Source organism: Schistocerca gregaria, chromosome 2 (genome assembly GCF_023897955.1).
Source record: "Schistocerca gregaria isolate iqSchGreg1 chromosome 2, iqSchGreg1.2, whole genome shotgun sequence".
Taxonomy (NCBI): Eukaryota; Metazoa; Arthropoda; class Insecta; order Orthoptera; family Acrididae; genus Schistocerca; species Schistocerca gregaria.
The window spans coordinates 295,030,333-295,053,197 of NC_064921.1; the positions used below are offsets into that span (position 1 = coordinate 295,030,333).

Genomic DNA, 22,865 nt, shown 5'->3' on the forward strand with positions numbered 1-22,865 from the left:
TGACAAATAAAAGTAAACCAATCAGTACGATAAAATTTTTAACTGAAAAATTTCAGGTAAGCAGTCACAAAAAATTTAAATTCATGTGTTATAATATGCAGACTGAAAACAGAAAAACAACTGAAAGTTTTGTTAATATTACACAGAAGAAAAACAAGGCCCTCTGAAGAGGACACACAGGGGTCGAAAACGTCTGGGTGAGCAATAAAAGAGGAAAACCGTTTTGTTTTGCAGAACGCCGAGTTTAAAAATCCAGATTTAATTCGTACACATGGAAAGGCAGAAAAAGGAGCTTCCAACAACGGCAAGATGATTTGTTACCAAGTATTCACGACAAGAAGAATAAATATTCGCTAAGAAGCCACTACAGATTTGTAACAAATCTCTGTTCACGTGATACTGGAGTGACCTGGGTCCTATGAGAATTTGCTCCAGACTGAAGACAGAAGACATGATGTCCATGTTCACATAGTTTATTTAAGCAATCTTAGGTGAAGGAATAGTTTTGCTCTAATGTTCGGATTTTTGTTAATGACTTAAAAATTCATACACAATTCCGACTTACAAGTTCATTGTACTTAGTGCTATATATCAGATAAGTACAAAATTTTAGTCATGGCTTTAAAGCTCTAACAGCGTTCACTGATGACGGCACAAAGATGCTGAAACATGTTCAGGCATATTGTCAAAAAACAGTTGTCCACATAATAGACAGACTTAAAATTCAGTAACCAGTTCTTAGGTAAATTACACTGGATGCCTCACGTATAAATTAGGTTTCATTTGTAACACTTCTGAAGCTGGAAGTTTTTCCCACAGTTGCAATATCTGCAAGAATGGCAAGGCTATCCTCGTGTCTGCTGGAGAGTTAAATTGTATTCATCACGTTGTACAGCCATCGCAGATGGATGCCAACCTGCAACATACAGACATCAAGCAGCGTTTTTAGTTGCACTGTTTACAAATTAACATAACTTTCATTTATGTAACAGTAGTAAGCACCCACACATGTTTGGTCGAAGCTCACGAAGAAGACTGAGGTTAACAATCAAAGCGAAGAGAGGGGAGTAAAAGTAACTGGAATTCATGAAAGGAATTGGATTTCGTTACTGTCTTTATTTTTATTTTTTATGAATGGCCGTAGAAAAAGCAATGCAACATTTTTTCTGAAAGCAGTTTGATGTTATTCAAGATTCCAACGCTGCATATTATTCCCCACTCTTTTATCTGCAAAACTTCATCCTTAAACAGACTCATCTCAATGCGGCGGCCTTAAGACACCTTATAATGTCGTGTGACTAGGGCCTCCCATCGGGTAGATCGTTCGCCGGGTGCAAGTATTTCGATCTGACGCCACTTCGGCGACTTGCGCGTCGATGGGGATGAAATGATGATGATCAGGACAACATAACGCCCAGTCCCTGTGGGGAAAAAAATCTCCTACCCAGCCGGGAATCGAACCCGTGCCCTTAAGATTGACAATCTGTCGCGCTGACCACTTTTTTGTTTTGTTTTTAATCTCATTTTGTTCGGTTTCGTTCGTTGCTTCTGCTCGGAGCGGACGTCGTAAGACTAACCACTCAGCTACTGGAGGCGGACAAGAAACCTTATGAGAGCTCCTGTATGCCAGCATGGTACCACTGAGCTGGCCACTGTCGGAGTCAATTTCTTGCTGCATCGATAACGTTCCCATCATCCACGTATCTCTTCCAGACAGATGGAAGTCGAAAGTCGAGATATCCAGGCTGTAGGGTGGACGAGGAAGAACAGTCCAATGAAGTTTTGTGAACTCCTTTCGGATGAGCAGACTTGTATGTGAGGCCTTGCGTTGTCACGGAGAAGGAGAAGTTCGTTTACACTCTTGTGACAATGAACACGCTCAAGTCGTTTCTTCAGTTTTCTGAGGCTAGCAAAATACACTTCGGGGTTGGCCATTACACCATGAGGGGAGGGGGCATAAAAAGGAATAACTTTAGGTCGTAGAAGACGGTTGTTATGACTTTATTGGCTGAGGGTGTGGCTTTGAAACTTTTCTTGGAGGGAGAGATGCTACGACACCACTCCATTAATTGGCGTCTGGTTCGAGGTGATGAACCCATGTTGTTCGACAAAATATTGTCACGATCAGCCTTGTAACGTGCAACCAACTCCGCACAGATGGTCCTTCGTTGCCCTTTATAGTCTCCTCCTAGGCAGCAAGGAACCCTAACTGGTGTACAAGCGTGTCAGCATTACTAACAGAGAAGTGCAGTGGAACAGCGAGGTGTTTGACTGTGATTCGTCGATCACCTCGAAACAGAGTGCCAACCCGTTCAAACATTGCAGGGGTCACAGCTGTGTGTGGACAGTCGGCACGCGACAGATCAGACCGGTTGCAGCAAACATGTTGCGATGATGACAGATGCCTCGTCCAACGACCTACCGTGCTTTTGTTATCTGCCAGGTCGTAGACATTCTCCAAACGTCTATGAATATTTGGTTTTCTTAACCACCCTGCTTGGAATGCACTGTGTTACAGATGCCATTTTGAAGTCTATGTAGCGCCTAGCGGGACGCCTGTCATAAATTCATGAACTATAGGGGCTATTACATTATGTCCCACAACAAATTACGCATTTTTTTAAGGAAACAGGCGAAAAAAAAATACGCTGTATTACTTACCAAACGCCCTTCGTACATTATAACGTTTCGACTGTGTAGCAATTTTCAAGCAACTGCATACGGATCAGAAAAACGTAAATAGCATAAAAGATACAAAGCAACTATTGGTAACAGTCAAGAGAATAAAAAGAACACTTACAATATGTAACCCATGTAATACATATGCTTTGGATTACAGCCATATAATTTCATGTGCAGTGTGCAGTTTGCCTGATACGCAATAAAGTAAAATTAAAATTAAATACTGTGCAAGTACAGGCAAAAATAGTACATAGGCATTAGATGAAAACGTGATATAATAAGACAATTTAAGGTATTACCGGCCTCCTGAACAGTACCCATGATATCCAGTTTTGTGCAAACAGTAGCACACAGTCAATCCATTTACTAGTGTGTGTTTTCCACCATTCTCATGTCCCTTAAATTTACCTACTACTGGTTGCAGAAGTGCCGCAACACGACGTGGCATGGATTGCACTAATGTCTGAAGTAGCGCTGGAGTGAACTGACACCATGAATCGTGCAGGACTCTCCATAAATCCGCAAGAGTAGGAGAGGGTGGAGATCTCTTCTGAACATCATGTTGCAAGGCATCCCAGATATGCTAAATAATGTTCATGTATGGGAAGTTTGGTGGTCATCGGAAGTGTTTAAACTCAGAAGAGTATTCCTGGAGCCACTCCGTGACAATTATGGACGTGTGGGGTGTCGCATTGTCCTGTTGGAATTGTACGAGTCCGTCGGAATGCACAATGGACATGAACGGATGCAGGTGATCAGACAGGATGCTTATGTACGTGTCACCTGTCAGAGTCGCATCTAGACTTATCAGGGGTCCCGTATCACTCCAATTGCACACGCCCCACACCATTACAGAACCTCCACCACCTTGATCAGTTCCCTGCTGACATGCAGGGTCCATGGATTCATGACGTTGTCTCCATACCGATACACGTCCATCCGCTCGATACAATTTGAAACGAGACTCAAGCGAACAGGCAACATGTTTCCAGTCATCAAAAGCCCAGGCGAGGCGTAAGGCTGTGTGTCGTGCAGTTATCAAGGGTACACGAGTGGGCCTTCGCCTCCGGAAGCCCATACCGATGATATTTAGTTGAATGGTTCGCACACTGACACTTACAGATGGCCCGGCATTAAAATCTGCAGCAATTTGCGGAATGGTTGCACTTCTATCAGGTTGAACGATTCTCGTCGTCAGACCCGTTCTTGCAGCATCTTTTTCCGATCGCAGCGATGTCGGGGATTTGATGTGTGACTGTATCCCTGATATTCGTGGTACACTCGCGAAGTGGTCGTACGGGAAAATCACTTCATCGCTAGCTTGGAGATGGTGTGTCCCATCGCTCACGCGGCGACTGTTTCACCACGTCCAAACTCACTTGAATCTTGATGACCTGCCATTGTATCAGTAGTAGCCGATCTAACAACTGCGCCAGACACTTCTTGTCTTACATAGGTGCTGCCGACCGCAGCGCCTACTCTGCCAGTTTACGTATCTCTGAATCTGAATACGCATCCCTGTACCAGTTTTTTTTTTTTTTGGCGCTTCAGTGTATTCTCTCTTTATCAATTAAATTCTATGTCTCTTGTTATCCAACGACAGGACTTATCTTTTTACGTGTTTGACCCTCAGCTGCAATAATTATATAGTCTCTCTTCAGTTACAAGTGGAGAGAACCAAAACAGGCATGATGAATTAATAAAACTGGGTGGCAATATGATTAGTATGGTAAAGAAGTCACTCATTCCTGTTATGTAAAAGTGCTGTTACGTGAAAGGGCTGCTCGAGTGTTTTGGATACCCCCCAGCTCGGAAAACATCGAAGTAATTCAGAAGCGTGATAGTACACACATCAAAAAAAGTTTTGCATCACGTGGGGTCCCAGGACTCCTGGGATAGACGTTGACTGTGGATATTGTATCACAGACACAGCCCCTTTGACTGTTGAGAGATGTCACTAAACCCGTCCAAAGATGTAAACAACCATGCGTAAGCAGCGCATATTAGACGGAGGGGATCCGACAGCCGATCAGTTCCAGTCAGTCCACCACGAAGGACGTACACGGCTCGTGATGTCTGCAGTTCAACCATGCCTAGATGGTCAATACCGCGGTTCGATCGCGTCCGCATTGTTACTTTGTGTCAGGAAGAGCTCTCAACAAGGGGCGTGTCCAGGTGTATCGGAGTGAGCCAAAGCGATGTTGGTCGGACATGGAGGAGATACAGAGAGACAGGAAATGTCGATGACATGCCACCCTCAGGACGCCCAAGGGTATTACTGCAGTGGATGACCGTTAGCTACGGATTATGGCTCGGAGGAACCGTGACAGCAACGCCACCATGTTGAATAATTTTCGTGCAGCCACAGCACTTCGTGTTACAACTCAAACTGTGCCCAATAGGCTGCATGATACGCAACTTCATTCCTGACGTCCATGGTGAGGCCCATCTTTGCAACCACGACACCATGCAGCACGGTACAAATGGGCCCAGCAACATGCCGTATGGATCGATCAGGATTGGCGTCAAGTTCTCTCCACCGATGAGTGTCGCATATGACTTCAACCAGACAATCGTCGGAGACGTGTTTGGAGGCAACCCGGTCAGGCTGAACGCCTTAGACACACTGTCCAGCGAGTGCAGCAAGGTGTGGGTTCCCTGCTGTTTGGGGGTGGCTTCATGTGGGGCCGACGTACGTGCTGGTGGTCATGGAAGGCGCCGTAACGATTGTACGACACGTGAATGCCTTCCTCCGACCGTCCGCAGCTCGTGGTCGTGCGGTAGCGTTCTCACTTCCCACGCCGGGTTCCCGGGTTCGATTCCCGGCGGGGTCAGGGATTTTCTCTGCCTCGTGATGACTGGGTGTTGTGTGATGTCCTTAGGTTAGTTAGGTTTAAGTAGTTCTAAGTTCTAAGGGACTGATGACCATAGACGTTAAGTCCCATAGTGCTCAGAGCCATTTGAACCATCCACCGACCGATAGTGAAACCATATCGGCAGCATATTCGCGAGACATTCGTCTTCATGCACGACAATTCGCGCCCCCATCGTGCACATCTTGTGAATGACTTGCTTCAGGATAACGACATCGTTCGACTACAGTGGCCAGCATGTTCTCTAGACAGAAACCCTATCGAATATGCCTGGGATAGATTGAAAAGGGCTTTTTATGGACGACATGACCCACCAACCACTCTGAGGAATCTACGTCGAATCGCCGTTGAGGAGTGGGACAATCTGGATCAACAGTGTCTTGATGAACTTGTGGATAGTACGCCACGACGAATACAGGCATGAATTAATGAAAGAGGACGTGCTGCTGGGTATTAGAAGTACCACTGTGTACAGCAATCTGGAACACCACCTCTGAAGGTCTCACTGTATGGTGGTACAACATTCAATACGCGGGTTTCATGAGCAATAAAAAGGGAGAAAATGATGTTTATGTTGGTCTCTATTCCAATTTTCTGTACAGGTTCCGGAACGCTTGGAACCGATGTGATGCAAAACTTTTTTGTTGTGTGTATATCCATTACTGGGAGGTTCCATCAACACACGTGTTATGGAGATGTTTCCTGAACTCAAATGAGAATGCCGGTACCTGGAGAGAAGCCGTCGCAATTTTCGCTACAGACGGTTGAGAAAGTTTAGGGAACAAGCATCTATACCGGCTGCGGAACGATTATACTGCTGGCAACATAAATTTCTTGTAAGGATCGCGAAGACAAGATAAAAGAAATTGGGGCTCATATATATGTTTTTTAGACAGTCGTTTTTCTGTCACTCAGTTTGCGAGTGGAATGGGAAAGGAAATGATTACTAGTAGTACGTGGTACTCTCAGCCCTACTCCATGTTGTGGCTTATGGAAGTTTGTCTGTAGATGTAGGTAGAGATGAAACAAATATTGGGCCTATGTGTTGAGCTGGAACTTTTAACGGTACGAACGAAATTTGATAAAAGATTTGTTAATTTTTTTAGCAAACTCTTTGAAAATCGATACATGAGGTGTCAATTACAGTAGTAAGAAGCATAAAGGAATACTTTATTAAACTAAGAGTAAAACAACGACAGTGATATTCACGACTTAGTTTAAAAATGTAAAAAGTATTTGCCAATGGAAATAGAGAGCAAGAGAATCCACTACCGGTTTTCAAGCCCCAGCTGCGTGCATATCGTTGGCACACAGGGTGCGCGGGCAGAATCGAAAAGAGGCAGGTGGAAGACAGTTGCAGTCGAGCTGCAGGTGGGGAAACCTGGCTTGCGATCGTAGTGTCATGTCGGGCGATGTTAAGTGGTAAAAGTGCTAAAACAGTGGTTGTTGGTGTGGAATAAGCTATGGCAGCGACATTTTTTTTACTAAAGTCGTCTCTGGAAATTATGACTTTTCGAAAGCAAGATTTTCCAAGGTTAATGCATGATCGAATTTTGGTACATCAGGAAAATGGCTATGGCAAGCGGCGTGGTAATGCTATATTAATTCCATCTTAACTGAGCCGTGAAGAGCCCAACCATTAATCATACTGAAATCTATAAATACAGCACTACCACTGCGACATCCACTAAGGCACTTTAAAAATTCTGATCTAAGTTACTTCACTGATATTTAAAAAGCTACATTCTCATTTCTTTGTAAATGGTCTTCACCGATTTTGTGTAAATTCAGACGATCTAAACATCGTTAGAAACTATTTCAAGCCATTATGATACATCATAATCTCACAGCCTACATCCATCTTGATTCCAAATAAGAAAATTCAAACAAATTGTATTAAAGCAGATTAATTAGGTACTGAAGTAAAATAGTTTCAGAAACAGTAAAGTTAAATTACTCTTTCAGCGCTGGTGACGGCAAATCTTTTTTTTTTTTTTTTTTTTTTTTTTTTTTTTTTACACACCGGGACTGTAGTGAGGTAAGATAAGAACCAGTCTTCTGAGATGCAGGTGAAACTACAAGGTGGGAAGTGAAGCGATTGTACAGTGTGTTTCCCCCTCACAATGTGTCGAAATAAGTACAAATAAAGCCGTGATATCCAAATGTCGCTTTGGAGAGAGAGCCATAATAAATTAGCTCTTGGTTCAAATGGCTCTAAGCACTATGGGACTTAACATCTGAGATCATCAGTCCCCTAGACTTAGAATCACTTAAACCTAACTAACCTAAGGACATCACACATCCATGCCCGAGGCAGGATTCTAACCTGCGACCGTAGCAGCAGCGCGGTTCAAAAAATGTTCAAATGTGTGTGAAATCTTATGGGACTTAACTGCTAAGGTCATCAGTCCCAAAGCTTACACACTACTTAACCTAAATTATCCTAAGGACAAACACACACTCCCATGCCCGAGGGAGGACTCGAACCTCCGCCGGGACCAGCCGCACAGTCCATTACTGCAGCGCCTGAGACCGCTCGGCTAATCCATAGCAGCGCGATTCCGGACTGAAACACCTAGAACCGCTTGGCAACAGCGTCCGGCTAATAAATTGGCAGCCTTAAAATAAAAATTTACGTTCTGTTAGATTAAGGATGGCCACAAATGATTAAAAATCCTTTAAGTCAGTATAAAATTAATAGTTTTTAAGTTCAGAGGAAAATCTGATGCTTAATTGAGCGATAAAGCTTACGGCTCACTGGGAGAAGAGAGCAGTTTTTTTTATTTTTTATGATGTGGCAGAGGAAATGTCTTCCCAGTAGCTCCGTCGCTACAGAAAGTGGCCAGCGCCAAAAATTCTCTGAACTTCGTAAGACGCCGAATCAAGTTTCCTCCAGTGACAAACTACTATTCTACATCTATCAAATATTCCGTAAACACAGCTTTCGTATTAGCTAAAAATTGCGGTTTTCGTGGTTAAAAAGAAATACTTTCATTGGACCGAAAATTTTCAAAAAGTTCTATTACACATAATTTGTGTACTTCAACAATTTGTGCGAATCGGTGACATGTTACAGTCAGTGGGTTCAGTTGCGAACTGGTCGGTGTACCTTTTCTTTTTTTGTCATATATTGGAGAATTCGATACAAAGTAGTCCAGAAAAAGATCAAATGATATCGAATTTTTAATTTTGTGTCTACTACAATTTTGATGTCATTCATAACCAAAATGATCTTACATTTTATAAACAGAAATAAAGAATGAAGTTAACAGAAGATCTGGTTTCAGAAATCATAATTACTTTTCACATTTCCTGTTTAATTCGAAATTGTAACTGCATTCAAAATTGTTAATGTCTTCCCATAATTTGTTCTGAGTAATAATTTACAGTAGCTGTAAAAGGACTAATTGTGTATTAAAATCTTTTTACATAAAATCAAAATTTTGTAACATTTATGTACTGCGACTTTTGCGATGTCTTTTTTCTTGAAACTTCTTGACAGATTAAAACTGTGTGCCGGGCCGAGGCTCGAACTCGGGACTTTGCCTTTCGTGGGCAAGTGCTCTAGGACCCGAGTTCGAGTCTCGGCCCGGCACTCAGTTTTAGTCTGCCAGGAAGCTTCATATCAGCGCACACTCCGTGGTAGAGTGAAAATTTCATTCCAGTCTTTTTTCTTCTTTATCACTGTGCATCTAGTCATTCGAGGAAGTATTTTGTGAATGGCTGAACTGTGAAGTTGTGCACTGGCAATGGAGGAAATCTTTTGTTAGCAATGATAGATTGTAGAATGAGTGAAGATGTGCACGTTTTAACCATGAGTTACTATTTTAATTATAAAAATAAGAGAACCCGAAGCTAATACAATACCGAAGCGTAATTTTAATTTATGCCAGCCAGGGCTACGATTATAAGGAAGTCTACAATGAATTTCTTCGTCAGAACTTAAGTAAAAGGATTTTTGTATGTTTTCATGTGATTGCTACGTGAATATAACATTTCTCTATCGTCTTCATTGCTGTTCAGGACTGGAGGCAATAAGCTGGAAACGTGTGCGCTTGGCTCTTCGTAACATTATTTGTGGTTAATTCCTCAATAAGTGAAAACTTGAGACATGTTAAAAGGAGAGGGACGTTGGAGTGTGCGTACGAAACACTGCCTGCAAAGTGTTTTCTGAACGAGACGTGCTGACTCGGCTGCTGCCGCGCTCACCTTGGTGAAGACGGTGTAGAAGTGCGGGTCGCAGAGGGAGGTGCCGCGGCGGCGCGGGCTGATGCTGACGACGCCTTGCAGGTACCAGGCGCCCTCGTCCGTCTGGAACACCAGCCCGCCCCCGCTGTCGCCGTTGCAGACGCCACTGCCTGCGGAGCGCACAACCTCACAGGCAACTCCTCGAGTGCGAGTTCGAAAAAGGCAAATGATTGTCATGGCATTCTACGGCCCACATATTGTCTGCCACGCAACCTCAATATTAGCTGCTAATGGTAACAGTTGTGTTGAAGAAACAAACAAAGCCAAACAGATAATTGCAGCATCCAAGATGAATTCTTGGGAAGACTTTGGAAACAGGTTGGAGACTTTGGGTCAAGCTGCTGGAAAACCATTCAGGAGTGTAATTAGCAGTCTTCGAAAGGGGGGTGGGAGGGGAGGTAAGAAGGAAATGACAAGTATTTTGGACTGGTCAGGAAAACTGTTGGTGAATTCTGTTGATACCTTGGGCAGGTGGAGGGAATATTTTGAAGAGTTGCTCAATGTAGGTAAAAATACGATCAGTAATGTTTCATATTTCGATGTACAAAGGGATAGCAATGATGATGGAAATAGGATCACATTTGAGGAAGTGGAGAAAATGGTCAATAGATTGCAGTGCAATAAATCGGCTGCGGTGGAATAAATTGAGTCGGAACTCATCAAATACAGTGGAATGTCAGGTCTTAAATGGCAGCACAGGATAACTGAAATGGCCTGGGAGTCGGGACAGGTTCCATCAGACTGGACGAAAGCAGTAATCACACCAATCTTTAAACATGGAAACAGAAAAGATTGTAGTAACTACAGACGTATCTCTCTAATCAGCGTTGTGGGTAAAATCTTCTCAGATATTGTTGAAAGGGAAGTGAGAGTATTAGTTGAGGACAAATAGGACGAAATTCAGTGTGGGTTTAGGCCTCTTAGAGGTTGCCAGGACCAGATCTTTAGCTTACGGCAAATAATGGAGAAGCGTTACGAGTGGAACAGGAAATTGTGTCTATGCTTTATAGATCTAGAAAAGGCATATGACCAGGTTCCTAGGAGAAAGTTATTGTCTGTTCTACGAGATTATGGAATAGGAGGCAAACTTTTGCAAGCAATTAAAGGTCTTTATATAGATAGTCAGGCAGCAGTTAGAGATGACGGCAAATTGAGTTCATGGTTCAGAGTAGTTTCAGGGGTAAGACAAGGCTGCAACCTGTTTCTACTGTTGTTCATATTATTTATGGATCATATGTTGAAAACAAGAGACTGGCTGGGCGAGATTAAGATACGTGAACACAAAATAAGAAGTCTCGCATATGCGGATGACTTAGTTGTGATGGCAGATTCGATTACAAGTTTGCAAAGTAATATTTCAGAGCCAGATCAGAAACGTAAGGACTATGCTATGAACATTAGAATCTCCAAAATGAAAGTAATGTCAGTGGGAAAGAGACATAAACGGATTGGGTGCCAAATAGGAGGAACAAAGTTAGAACAGGTGCACGGTTTCAAGTACTTAGGATGCATGTTCTCACAGGATGGCGACATGGTGAAAGAACTGGTAGCGAGGTGTAGCAGAGCTTATGCAGTGAGCGCTCAGCTACGATCTACTCTCTTCTGCAACAAGGAAGTCAGTACCAAGACTAAATTATCTGTGCATCGTTCAATCTTTCGACCAACTTTGTTGTATGGGAGCGAAAGCTGGGTGGATTCAGGTTACCTTATCAATAAGGTTGAGGTTACGGATATGAAAGTAGCTATGATAATTGCAGGTACTAGTAGATGGGAACAATGGCAGGAGGGTGTCCACAATGAGGAAATCAGAGAAAAACTGAGAATGAACTCTATAGATGTAGCAGTCAGGGCGAACAGGCTTAGATGGTTGGGTCATCTTACACGAATGGGAGAAGCAAGATTACCCAAGAGACTCATGGATTCAGCAGTAGAGGGTAGGAGGAGTCGGGGTAGACCAAGGAGAAGGTACCTGGATTCGGTTAAGAATAATTTTGAAGTAATAGGCTTAACATCAGAAAAGGCACCAAGTACTAGAGTTGTTGACACAAAGCAGAGCAATGGGAACGATAAACAAAGCACTGAACAGGGGATGTGGAAGAATTTTATAAGGGGGACTATACTCCAGGCTGAACGCTGAAAGGCATAATCAGTCTTAAATGATGATGATGATTATGGTGGTGGTGGTGGTGGTAACAGTTGGCGGGACTAAAAATATCCAATAGCGAGCGCCGCCTGAGGCTACGGAGCAAAGTTGAACTGTTCAGTCGATGAATAACTCACAAAAGTGGTTCAGTACTAGAGTTGTTGATACAAAGCAGAGCAATGAGAACGATAAGCAAAGCAAACACTGCATTATATCTACAACAACAGTTGCCGAAGTTGACATTTCCTCATAACGGAACACAAGGAATTTTTCAGAGTGAGAAAGAAGTGGCAAATGAACTATTAGCGTTCCTACAAGATGAGTCAGTGAAGTGGTGTCGTACAGCCACAAATGTGCAGATAACGTACATGAGGAGTACACTGATGATGATACATGCTTAAAAAGTGAAAGTGATACTGATACTGAAACAGGTGTCGTGCCATGTTCATCATCAACGACAATCATTGTCCAAAGAGCGGGTATTAAACATACACTACTGGTCATTAAAATTGCTACACCAAGAAGAAATGCAGATGATAAACGGGTATTCATTGTCCAAATATATTATACTAGAACTGACATGTGATTACATTTTCACGCAATGATGGTGCATAGATCCTCAGAAACCAGTACCCAGAAAAACCACCTCTGGACGTAATAACGGCCTTGATACGCCTGGGCATTGAGTCAAACAGAGCTTGGATGGCGTGTACAGGTACAGCTGCCCATGCAGCTTCAACACGGTACCACAGTTCATCAACAGTAGTGACTGGCGTATTGTGACGAGCCAGTTGCTCGGCCACCATTGACCAGACGTTTTCAGTTGGTGAGACATCTGGAGAATGTGCTCGCCAGGGCAGCAGTCGAACACTTTCTGTATCCAGAAAGGCCCGTACAGGACCTGCAACATGCGGTCGTGCATTATCCTGCTGAAATGTAGGGTTTCGCAGGGATAGAATGTAGGGTAGAGCCACGGGTCGTAACACATCTGAAATGTAATGTCCAATGTTCAAAGTGCCGTCAATTCCAACAAGAGGTGACCGAGACGTATAAACAATGGCACCCCATAACATCACGCCGGGTGATACGGCAGTATGGCGATGACGAATACACGCTTCCAATATGCGTTCACCGCGATGTCGCCAAACATGCATGCGACCATCTTGATGCTGTAAACAGAACCTGGATTCACCCGAAAAAATGACGTTTTGTCATTCGTGCACCGAGGTTCGTCGTTGAGTACACCATCGCAGGCGATCCTGTTTGTGATGCAGCGTCAAGGGTAGCCGCAGCCAAGGTCTCCGAGCCGATAGGCCATGCTGCTGCAAACATCGTCGAAATGTTCGTGCAGATGGTTGTTGTCTTGCAAACGTCCCCATCTGTTGACTGAGGGATCGATACGTGGCTGCGCGATCCGTTACAGCCATGCGGATAAGATGCCTGTCATCTCGACTGCTAGTGATAGGAGGCCGTTGGGATCCAGCACGGCGTTCCGTATTACGTTCCTGAACCTACCGATTCCATATTCTGCTAACAGTCATTGGATCTCGACCAACGCGAGCAGCAATGTCGCGATACGATAAACCGCAGGCCGGCCACGGTGGCCGTGCGGTTCTAGGCGCTGCAGTCCGGAACCGCGGGACTGCTACGGTAGCAGGTTCGAATCCTGACTCGGGCATGGATGTGTGTGATGTCCTTAGGTTAGTCAGGTTTAAGTAGTTCTAAGTTCTAGGGGACTGATGACCTAAGATGTTGAGTCCCATAGTCCTCAGAGCCATTTGAACTATTTGATAAACCGCAATCGCGATAGGCTACAATCCGACCTTTATCAAAGTCGGGAACGTGATGGTACGCATTTCTCCTTCTGACACGAGGCATCACGACGTTTCACCAGGCAACGCCGGTCAACTGCTGTATGTGTATGAGAAATCGGTTGGAAATTTTCCTCATGTCAGCACGTTGTAGGTGTCACCACCGGCGCCAACCTTGTGTGAATAATCTGAAAAGCTAATCGAAGATAAATTCTTCTCGTGTTGACAGCCGAGTCAATGCGTTGTTCTCCAGCAACGTTTCAGCAAGTTTCTTACTTGCCATCTTCAGGCGAAGTGTCGGATTCACTCTGCTGCTGCTCCTAATATGACTTCCTCACTGTGAGGAGGTTCGGGTGGAAGTTTGTGGCCTGTTGGCCTTTACTCCCCTGGGAATATTGTAGGACCTTCTGTCTATACTTGTTGGATTGCATGTGGACTGGCAAGGAGTGGCGGTGGCCTATTTCTTGGTCTTGTCGATATGACGACTTTTCTTCTTCTTCTTGCTGGTTGCAGAGGGCTCTGCCTCGGTTGGGATCCCGTGCATACGGATTCCCTGTTTATCATACTCTCCGTTGACCAGAGAGATGATGATACAGCGCATTTGCAGCTCTGTGAATATAGGGTGTCGGGTTCACGTCTCATTCGGGTCTTTATAGCCGCTGGACTACGGGCATCTCTGTATCCTTGGCGCGAGTCGGGCCAATCAGGCGCGAGCGGAATCGGCGCGGCGGCGCGTGGTGGTGGTGGTGGTAGGGGGGGGGGGGGGGGGGGGAAGCCGCGGGCGCCGGGTCCTGGCGTCTCGTCTCGGTGCGGCCTGTTTATTCCATACGCCGCCACCGACCTACCTCCATCGGAGCGCTCTCGTCTCATTCTTGGTAATGTTGTATTCCACGCGCTGCTGAGTTGGAAGGCACTGTCCCGATTGACCAGGTTGTCACTAACCCGTATCTCCACTGCCTCTTTAATAACTGAGTCCCAGAAACCTTTCGCTCTGCACAGTCTCTTGGTTTCTTCAAACTGAAACGTGTGTTCTTCACTGAGGCTGTGCTCCGCTACCGCGGATTTTTCTTTTTGTCCGAGGCGGACGCTTCTCACATGTTCAGAGATGCGTTGCGTTATGCAACGCTGCGTCTGCCCAATATATTGTTTCCCACATTCACAGGAATTACTGTAGACACTCGGAGTTCTTAGACCCAAGTTGTCCTTCATTGAGCCCAGCATATTTCTGATTTTTGTTGGAGGATGGAAGATGGTTTTTATCTTGTTTTTCTCCAGTATCCTGGCAATCTTGGCCGTGGGTGGTCCTGTGCACGGGAGGAACGCCAGACTTTTGTTGTTCTCATCTTCCTGAAGGTTCTTCTCCTTCTTCTTCTTGCTCATATGGAGAGCGCGTCTAATCTGCGTGTCGGAGTATCCATTCATCTGGAAGGTTTTCTTCAGGTGCTGAATCTCAGCAGATAAACTGTCCTTGTCGCATATGTCATGAGCTCTGCGGACCAGGGTAGTGAGCACGGATTTCCGTTGTGCTGGGTGATGGCAGCTGTTGGCGTTGAGGTACAGGTCTGTGTGCGTTTTCTTTCGGTAGACCGAGTGTCCCAGTGTGCCGTCCGTTTTCTTCTTTATAAGGATATCGAGGAAGGGTAGGCATCCATTTTCTTCCATTTCCATTGTGAACCTGATGTTCTCGTGTATGCTGTTCAGATGGTTCAGAAATTCCGTTAGAGTGTCTTCGCCGTGCGGCCATACCGCGAAAGTATCGTCCACGTACCGATAAAAGACCTTGGGTTTAAGGCATGCTGTTTCCAAGGCGATATCCTCGAAGGATTCCATGTACAGATTAGCGATACATGGTGCCAGTGGGGATCCCATAGCGACTCCATCCACCTGTTGGTAAAACCTGCCGCCACACTGGAAATATGTGGTCGTGAGTGCATGGCGGAATAATTCCACTGTGTCTTCGTCGAAATGATTTTCCAGTAGTTTCAGGGAGTCCTCTAACGGTACCCTTGTGAAGAGGGATATAGCGTCAAAGCTGACCTTAATATCATTTTTGTCAAGACGCCACTCCTTGAGTGTCTCAACAAACTCCGTAGAATTCTTGATGTGGTGGGGACATTTACCCACGAGAGGCTTAAGCAGTAGCGCCAGGTGTTTGGCTATACCATAGGTGGGATAGTTGATCGTGTCTACTGTCGGTCGTAATGGTACCTCCCTCTTGTGTATCTTGGGGAGGCCGTATAACCGTGGTGGAACCGGAGCTCTGGGGTAAAGCCTTTTTATCAGGTTCTGGTCCAGACCTGAGTTGTTGAGAAGAGCGATGGTCTTTCTAGTTACAGCTTTTGTAGGGTCCTTGTCCACTTCTTTGTAGGCCTGGTCCTGCAGCAGCGAATTAATCTTGTCCCAGTAATCAGCCGCTCTTAGCAGCACTGTCGCGTTGCCTTTGTCTGCTGGTAGGACGACAGTATCCTCATCTTCTCTGAGGCTACGTATCGCCCTGCGTTCCGCCGCCGAGATGTTGGTTTTCGGCATTCTCGCTTTGTCCAGGATTCTGCAGGTCTCCTTTCTCACCTCTTCAGCGGCTTCAGACGGCAGCCCACGTATGGCCTGTTCGACGCTGCTGATGATCTCTAGTGGGAAACAATATATTGGGCAGACGAAGCGTTGCATAACGCAACGCATCTCTGAACATGTGAGAAGCGTCCGCCTCGGACAAAAAGAAAAAATCCGCGGTAGCGGAGCACAGCCTCAGTGAAGAACACACGTTTCAGTTTGAAGAAACCAGATGCTCTCTCTTTGCGCGTTTCAAGGATGCGCAATACAATTTACAAGGTGTGCATGATAATGACCTACTACTTCATGCACATAGACAGCGCGCGACATAGATTACAGTGATTTCAAGGGAAGCAATGGGTGGTGCATAACTTTAAACAGCGCTACACAATTGGAAGCCGTAACATGACGAAATTTCAAACAAAGCGTCAACTTGAATACACAGCAAACTGCGGAATCGGTCAGAAAGTTTGTAGATGAGATAAACAGCCTCACCCGATCGTTTAGAAAGGAATTTGTTCTGAACTCCGACCAATCGGGATTTGAAGAGGAAATGCATATTAAAGAGGAACCCTGGAAGTTCTCAAGATCAAATAACTTCAATGCCTTAATGCACTTGTATGCAATTATGCTAACTGTTAATCTGAATCTTGATTGAAAATTTATTTACTGTTCTGCGGGAAGGTGGTAGTGTTTTGCCTCCTATGATTCATTCTTTTGTGTGGGATCTCCCAAGGGCAGTATGGAATATTTACGTCACAGCACGCAAGAATAGGAAGACGACTATAATTACGGTATGACCTCTGCTTTTGGCCAATACCCGATGCTAACTGTTAATATGAATGTTTATTGCGCTGTGTGAAGTTGGAAGAGCTCTGCCCTCTACAGTTCTTTCTCTTTTGCACGATCTCACATGGGCTGTAGGGAATAATCAGATCACAGCAAGCAACAATGAGAAATGGGCGTACGAGAATTACAACTATGGCTTTTGGCCAATAGCTCGTCAAAATAAGTTGGTTTTGCTCCATTACTGGTCTACGTATAAATATCATACTCCTTTACAGCGAACTATCCCTCTTGAAAAGTGTGTGACATTGTAATAGATACCACCTGAAACGACTGAACAAATTCAGTCTCTGGATGTTTTCTTCCGTTCCTATAAAACGTCATTGCCTTCAGGGACAGCCAATTTCATGATAAGCTCCACGAGAGACTGTTCCGCGTTGGATTGCATGCCCTCACGTTCTATCAGTTCTCGTCACTCTGCTACACCAATACGCATTCTTTAAGAGTAGCTCCCAGCTGAAGTTCTGCATTGTTTGTAACTCCGAAGGAGTTTGCCTGCAATCTTGATGGTGCGAACCTTTGTGATCACTGTGACACGTCATTTTTCATTCGCTGTTCATGGTACAAGTTAATTGTTTGTTTTGAACATTTTTTAATGTCGAGGATGTCCATTTTGTGAAGTGTAATTCATGCATCCCATTGATCTCTGCACGTCCCAGACATTCATTTCCTGTTGCCCTCTTGAAACATGTGGGGGGTCATTAGCAACTAATATTTTGAATATTTTTTCTGTCATAATAGGCTATTAAAAATAACTTTCAGATTGTTCTTATTCCGTTTGACCATTACATTAAAATAGTATTTATGGTCAATATTCTCACAAAATATCTGTTAGTTTTATGTAATTAAAGCTTAAAAATAATTACGTGTGAATATTTGGTCACGTGATCGAAAACGCTGTGTTATTGGCTGAAGCTGTGGTGATGTCACAGACTAGGAGTAAGATGAAGCTTGCATTTGTTATAGCACAGTTAGCCAAAGTTACGAGGTTTTTACGTACTTCTTCGGCAAACAGTCTAGCTATTTAATGATGTAAAACACAACTACAACTTTTAAGTAACAATAGAAAGGAATTTTTTTAGGCGAAACACTGCGAAAGTTGATGCGCTTATGCTCTGCCCATTTAGAGCGTCGATGTGCCCAACAACATATATTATTTTCCCTTATCCCTGCAACATCATTAAACTCGCTCAAAACTAAGGAATTATAGAACTTTTGCAAATGCGTCCGCATATTATAACTATATTGGCGACTGTCAGTCATGGGCTACAACACAAAACACAATAAAATTAGTCCTGGCAAACCATAGTGCTGATTTCCTTTGCAGAAAACATTCAGCAAGGTATCGCCAACAATATGTATCCCATGGCTCGAAGAACAGCGCGGTAGACTGGCGATGATGTCAAATGTTTGTACACTGGAAGGGGCATATATTTTCAAAAGTTCTACATGAAATACGAAAATAGCATTAGTAAGAACTAACTGTAGCAGTTGTTTTCGTGGTGGGATGCATTATAATAGCTTCACATTAATCTTAGTTTGAGGATTGGACATCAGAGGATACATGCATTTGCTTTGCGAATAGACAATTCACTTTTTTGGAAAGCATAGCTAGTAGTGCAGATGTCACCACACGCCCACAGTACAACAAGTTGTAAGCGATGAGGTTTTGTATGCAGAGAGATCTAAAACAATACAACATGTGAACTGATGTCAGTGTCTGAAGCAGACTTACTTCAAGTTATATAAGATGATGAAACTTCAAAAGTTTAAACAATATTTATCCTAGATGGATAGTAAGAAGATTAAAAAATAACATTTCTAATAAAGTAAAAGGTATGTGGTCACATTAACCAGAAAATATTTTTTGAAAGTCACGTGTTTGAACAGCAATTGCATATGTAAGAGCGTGTAAACAGCAAGGAAAACAATGCTATTCTGTTTGTGATCGGTGTGGTGAAGTTTTGTAATTGTGATTTGGTTCTCAAATGAGAGGACTGTCGAGTCGATTTACAAATAAATTATTCTTTTCTGTTTGATTCGAATCAGTGATCTATGGACATCATTTTATAAATCTCGACGGTTTACGGCCCTAACAACTAAACTACCGAATAATTTATGTTAAGCTGGATAAAACGACAACTTTCACAAAGAGTTGAATTTAACATGTAACAGTGGGAAAGCTAATCTCGGAGATAAATTAATCTTAAATTCACAATGCAACCCATTTTTAATTAAGTTAGTGAACTTGTGCGTCGACGTGGTGGCAGTTTGCCGGTACAGGGCAACCACATTTTGTGTATCTTCTCATTGTCTGCAACGCTCAAAAACAACTTTTCAGGAGTTTTTATAGACGTATTTGTACAGTGTGGTACTACATACCATTTGAAACCCATTTTCGGAGAAGTAAATTCCAAACCATCACTGCGAGTTTCCGTTACGACACTAGAAGGAGCTAGCTTGCCAGTAACGCCTCAGGCATCACATGACACGAATGGAGCGTTTTAGCAGACTTTCAGATTATTTGAATTTCCTTTCCATTTTTATAAAATAAAATAATATTGAAATTCAACAGGAAAAAAAAGCATTTTAAACCATAAAATGACATAATAAACCATTTAAGACGATATCTAGGAAACAGTCAAATACCTTATTGTTAGCACAACATTTTCAACTGAGCCTTACTAAAGGCTGAACTTGCGACGATGCACTCAAGGGTTTCTTTGTAAGTATACCGTTTACTGCCCGGTCATTCCGCCTGTTCCGCAGTTTCAATATGACTGTTTTCATCCATTTTTAAGTGCACTCGTAAGACGTGTGGATATAATTACGTACAGATGTGGTTCCAGTGTTCAGACCTGAGGGAGGGCGTGTTAATATGTCCACACAGCAAATTTAAATTGCCGTCATCTTGTAATATTTCTGGCTTTGAAGCCACGAGATTTCTTCCTAAGATTCACTCCGTAGTTTGGTTGAGGTTACATTAGATGAGGCATAACGTAAGAGATGGGGTGAGAGGTATACAACAGATGGTAAAGTGAGTACCAGTTTCGTGAGATGTTGGGCCAGTTTAGGAGGAGGGTAATCTGATTAGCTACTGACACAGGAGCCAGTGCGTCAAATTTGTTAGATTCATTTATTAATACATATTCATACCCACACTAATATCATAAATGTGAAATTAACTGTCGGTAACGCTTCACGATTAAATCGGTGACCTGGTTTTGATGACATTTGGAATGGAGGTGGATTGAACGCTGAGGAATAACACAGGCTACTTTAGAAAGTGTGTAGAACAAAATATTTACTGACCTGAAGAACATAACGCGAAATATGGAGTCATAATTACTCCTTGAAAAAGCTATTTACTCTTTGACTTATGAACTTCAACGCGTTTGTGAGAATGTTCTACATGATACAGTCCAACGTAACGAATACAGTGTATACAGTCCTCAAGGTGTTTAATCCAGACTTCCATACTAATATTAGTCACAAGCCAGTCGCATTTTAGCCATTGAGCGTCACACATCTGTTATAGCTTCTGAGATGCTTGAAGACGTGTAGAATGTCCGAGGCTTCTAGTGAGGCTGCATTTGATTATGGTATGCTAGCGCTCTCGTGGGTAACAGCAGAGGCGTGAGTGATGTTATTGCTTGTACAAATAGTATAAAATTTGTGTTGCTCCAAACTACAAATTCATTTTCTTTCCTTTGTCAGTTTAGCGCTATTTTATAATTTTAGAAACTCCACATTTTATTTTAGTGCCGCCGCCATCTCTCTTCACAATAAATCAGTTGATATGCGTCAAGAAGTCGTGGTCTTGTCCTTCGGTCGATATGCCACCGCCAATATTCACGCCTGACACAGAAACCCCACCATTACGTGCAGTCGAATTTCATTACAGAAATTTACATCTTGAAGGAATCCTCTTATTTCAAAGTTGTTATACCAACAAACATTTTAGCGTCGTCCAGTAAAACCACATTACAGGAGTTATCCATCGACAAACTGCAATAGGGCCTGGGGAAATGTCGAAAAAAATTCTTGTCACATGTCAATTCCACTTGGTAGGAGATAGTTCCACTAGAGAGAAGCTCCACATCACTGTAACGCCAAATCCTCTCAGCAGAAAGTGTCGGTTGCAGAATACCCTTGCACATAGTTTCATTTGGTCAGATCAAAATCCAGTTAGGTTATTGGCTTTAATTACAAAAACGAGCAGTTCCATCTTCAATTTGAATGTCATTTTACAACCTGACCGGTGAATGTTCTCAGGAACGTGACACCATTCGTATGCTTGGTATGTGGTTCATTTCATTAACTACGCGACACTCACAGCCACTCTCGACGTATTAGACAATGAGTCTTATCTGCGACTGCAACACTGATTAGTGCGGCAAAGGTGTCGCAGAAAATACGTTGTGCTCAAAGATTTTAATCATCTCTGTCGGTTTGCACTGACGAAGCATACAAGTTCTAATTGAGTGAGGTGTAAAGTAAAGATTAGCATTCCTCTTTTTACATCAGTGAACTTAAACCAAACATACGCATAAGCCCTTAATCGTAAATTATAGCTTTATCTGTCAATAAAAAAGCTGTTGGCATTCCTAATTTGCAACTTACCAGATCATTTAGTAGAATCAAGAGACTTAGCCCTCTCAGAAGTTACCTTACAGCCGCACATCAAAAACAAGGAACTCGCGACGTTGGAAAACAACGCGTATTGAAGATATCAGGTTAATCAAATGTAATAGGATCTCTTATTTTCTACGTTGAAGCGACAGAACACGACTAGGCCCCTCTCAAGTCCTGCATTTCCAGTACAATTGGAGACTGTAAGTGTCATATGTGGTAAGATGTGTGAGGGTAAGCGAAGGAAGAACTGATCTGGAGAATCAGGGTTGATTTGGTAACAAACTAATATCTTCACATTCGATACTGAGCTCAGTTGTCATTTGACTTGACGAGAAATACATACAACCCCATATTTCATTTTTGTTTCCATCCCCCTCTTCCCCTGTATTTTTCTTTGTCGGCCCTAACCCCTATTTCTAACGCGCCAGAGATGTCTAGGTTTTTAATACCAAAAACAGAAAAATATAAAGAGCTGCGAAACTGCTACAGTCATCAAATCAAAGTACCTTTATGGGCTGAAACGCCCAGTTTAACCATAAATGGAGACTCTGACGAAATCCAAAAAAGAGAAAGGAAAGTAATTATGAAAATTTTATGTCCAAATTATACTTACGAAGTAACATACGGACAAATAGCAAATAAGGAAATTGATATATATATATATATATATATATATATATATATATATATATATATATATATAGATCATTTATTTGAATATTGAAAAACCTAAGCTAAGATTCATTAGAGTCTAACCAACCAGATTAAACAGACATACCATGGATTTCTACGAAATTCACAGTAAAGCTAAAACTGACAAAATAAAATGGATCAGTTTAGCAGATTTGATATCAAATGCAGATTAGCTACTGCAAGGAAAGCATTTTTTTAAAGTGCTGCTACAGGAAAATGCTGAAGATTATATGGGTAGGTTGTGCAAGAAATGAGGAGTAACTGTATAGAACTGGGAAGAAAAGAAATTTATGGCACAATTTGACTAAAAGAAGGACTCAGTTGATAGGACACATCCTGAAGCATCGAGAATTCGTCAGTTTGGTAGTCTAAAAATTGCAGAGG

At 43.0% G+C, this 22,865-nt stretch overlaps 1 protein-coding gene across 1 annotated transcript in view; it reads right to left on the reverse strand.

The window, feature by feature from the left end:
• Nucleotides 1-629: 629 nt before the first annotated feature.
• LOC126335755 (limulus clotting factor C-like) overlaps nucleotides 630-22,865 on the reverse strand; it is a 119,188-nt gene continuing 96,952 nt past the window's right edge. The window contains exons 6-7 of the mRNA XM_049999212.1: nucleotides 9,765-9,913; nucleotides 630-662 (exon numbers count right to left, since the gene is read on the reverse strand). Coding sequence (XP_049855169.1) covers nucleotides 630-662; nucleotides 9,765-9,913 — 182 coding nt within the window. The remainder of the gene's footprint in view (nucleotides 663-9,764; nucleotides 9,914-22,865) is intronic.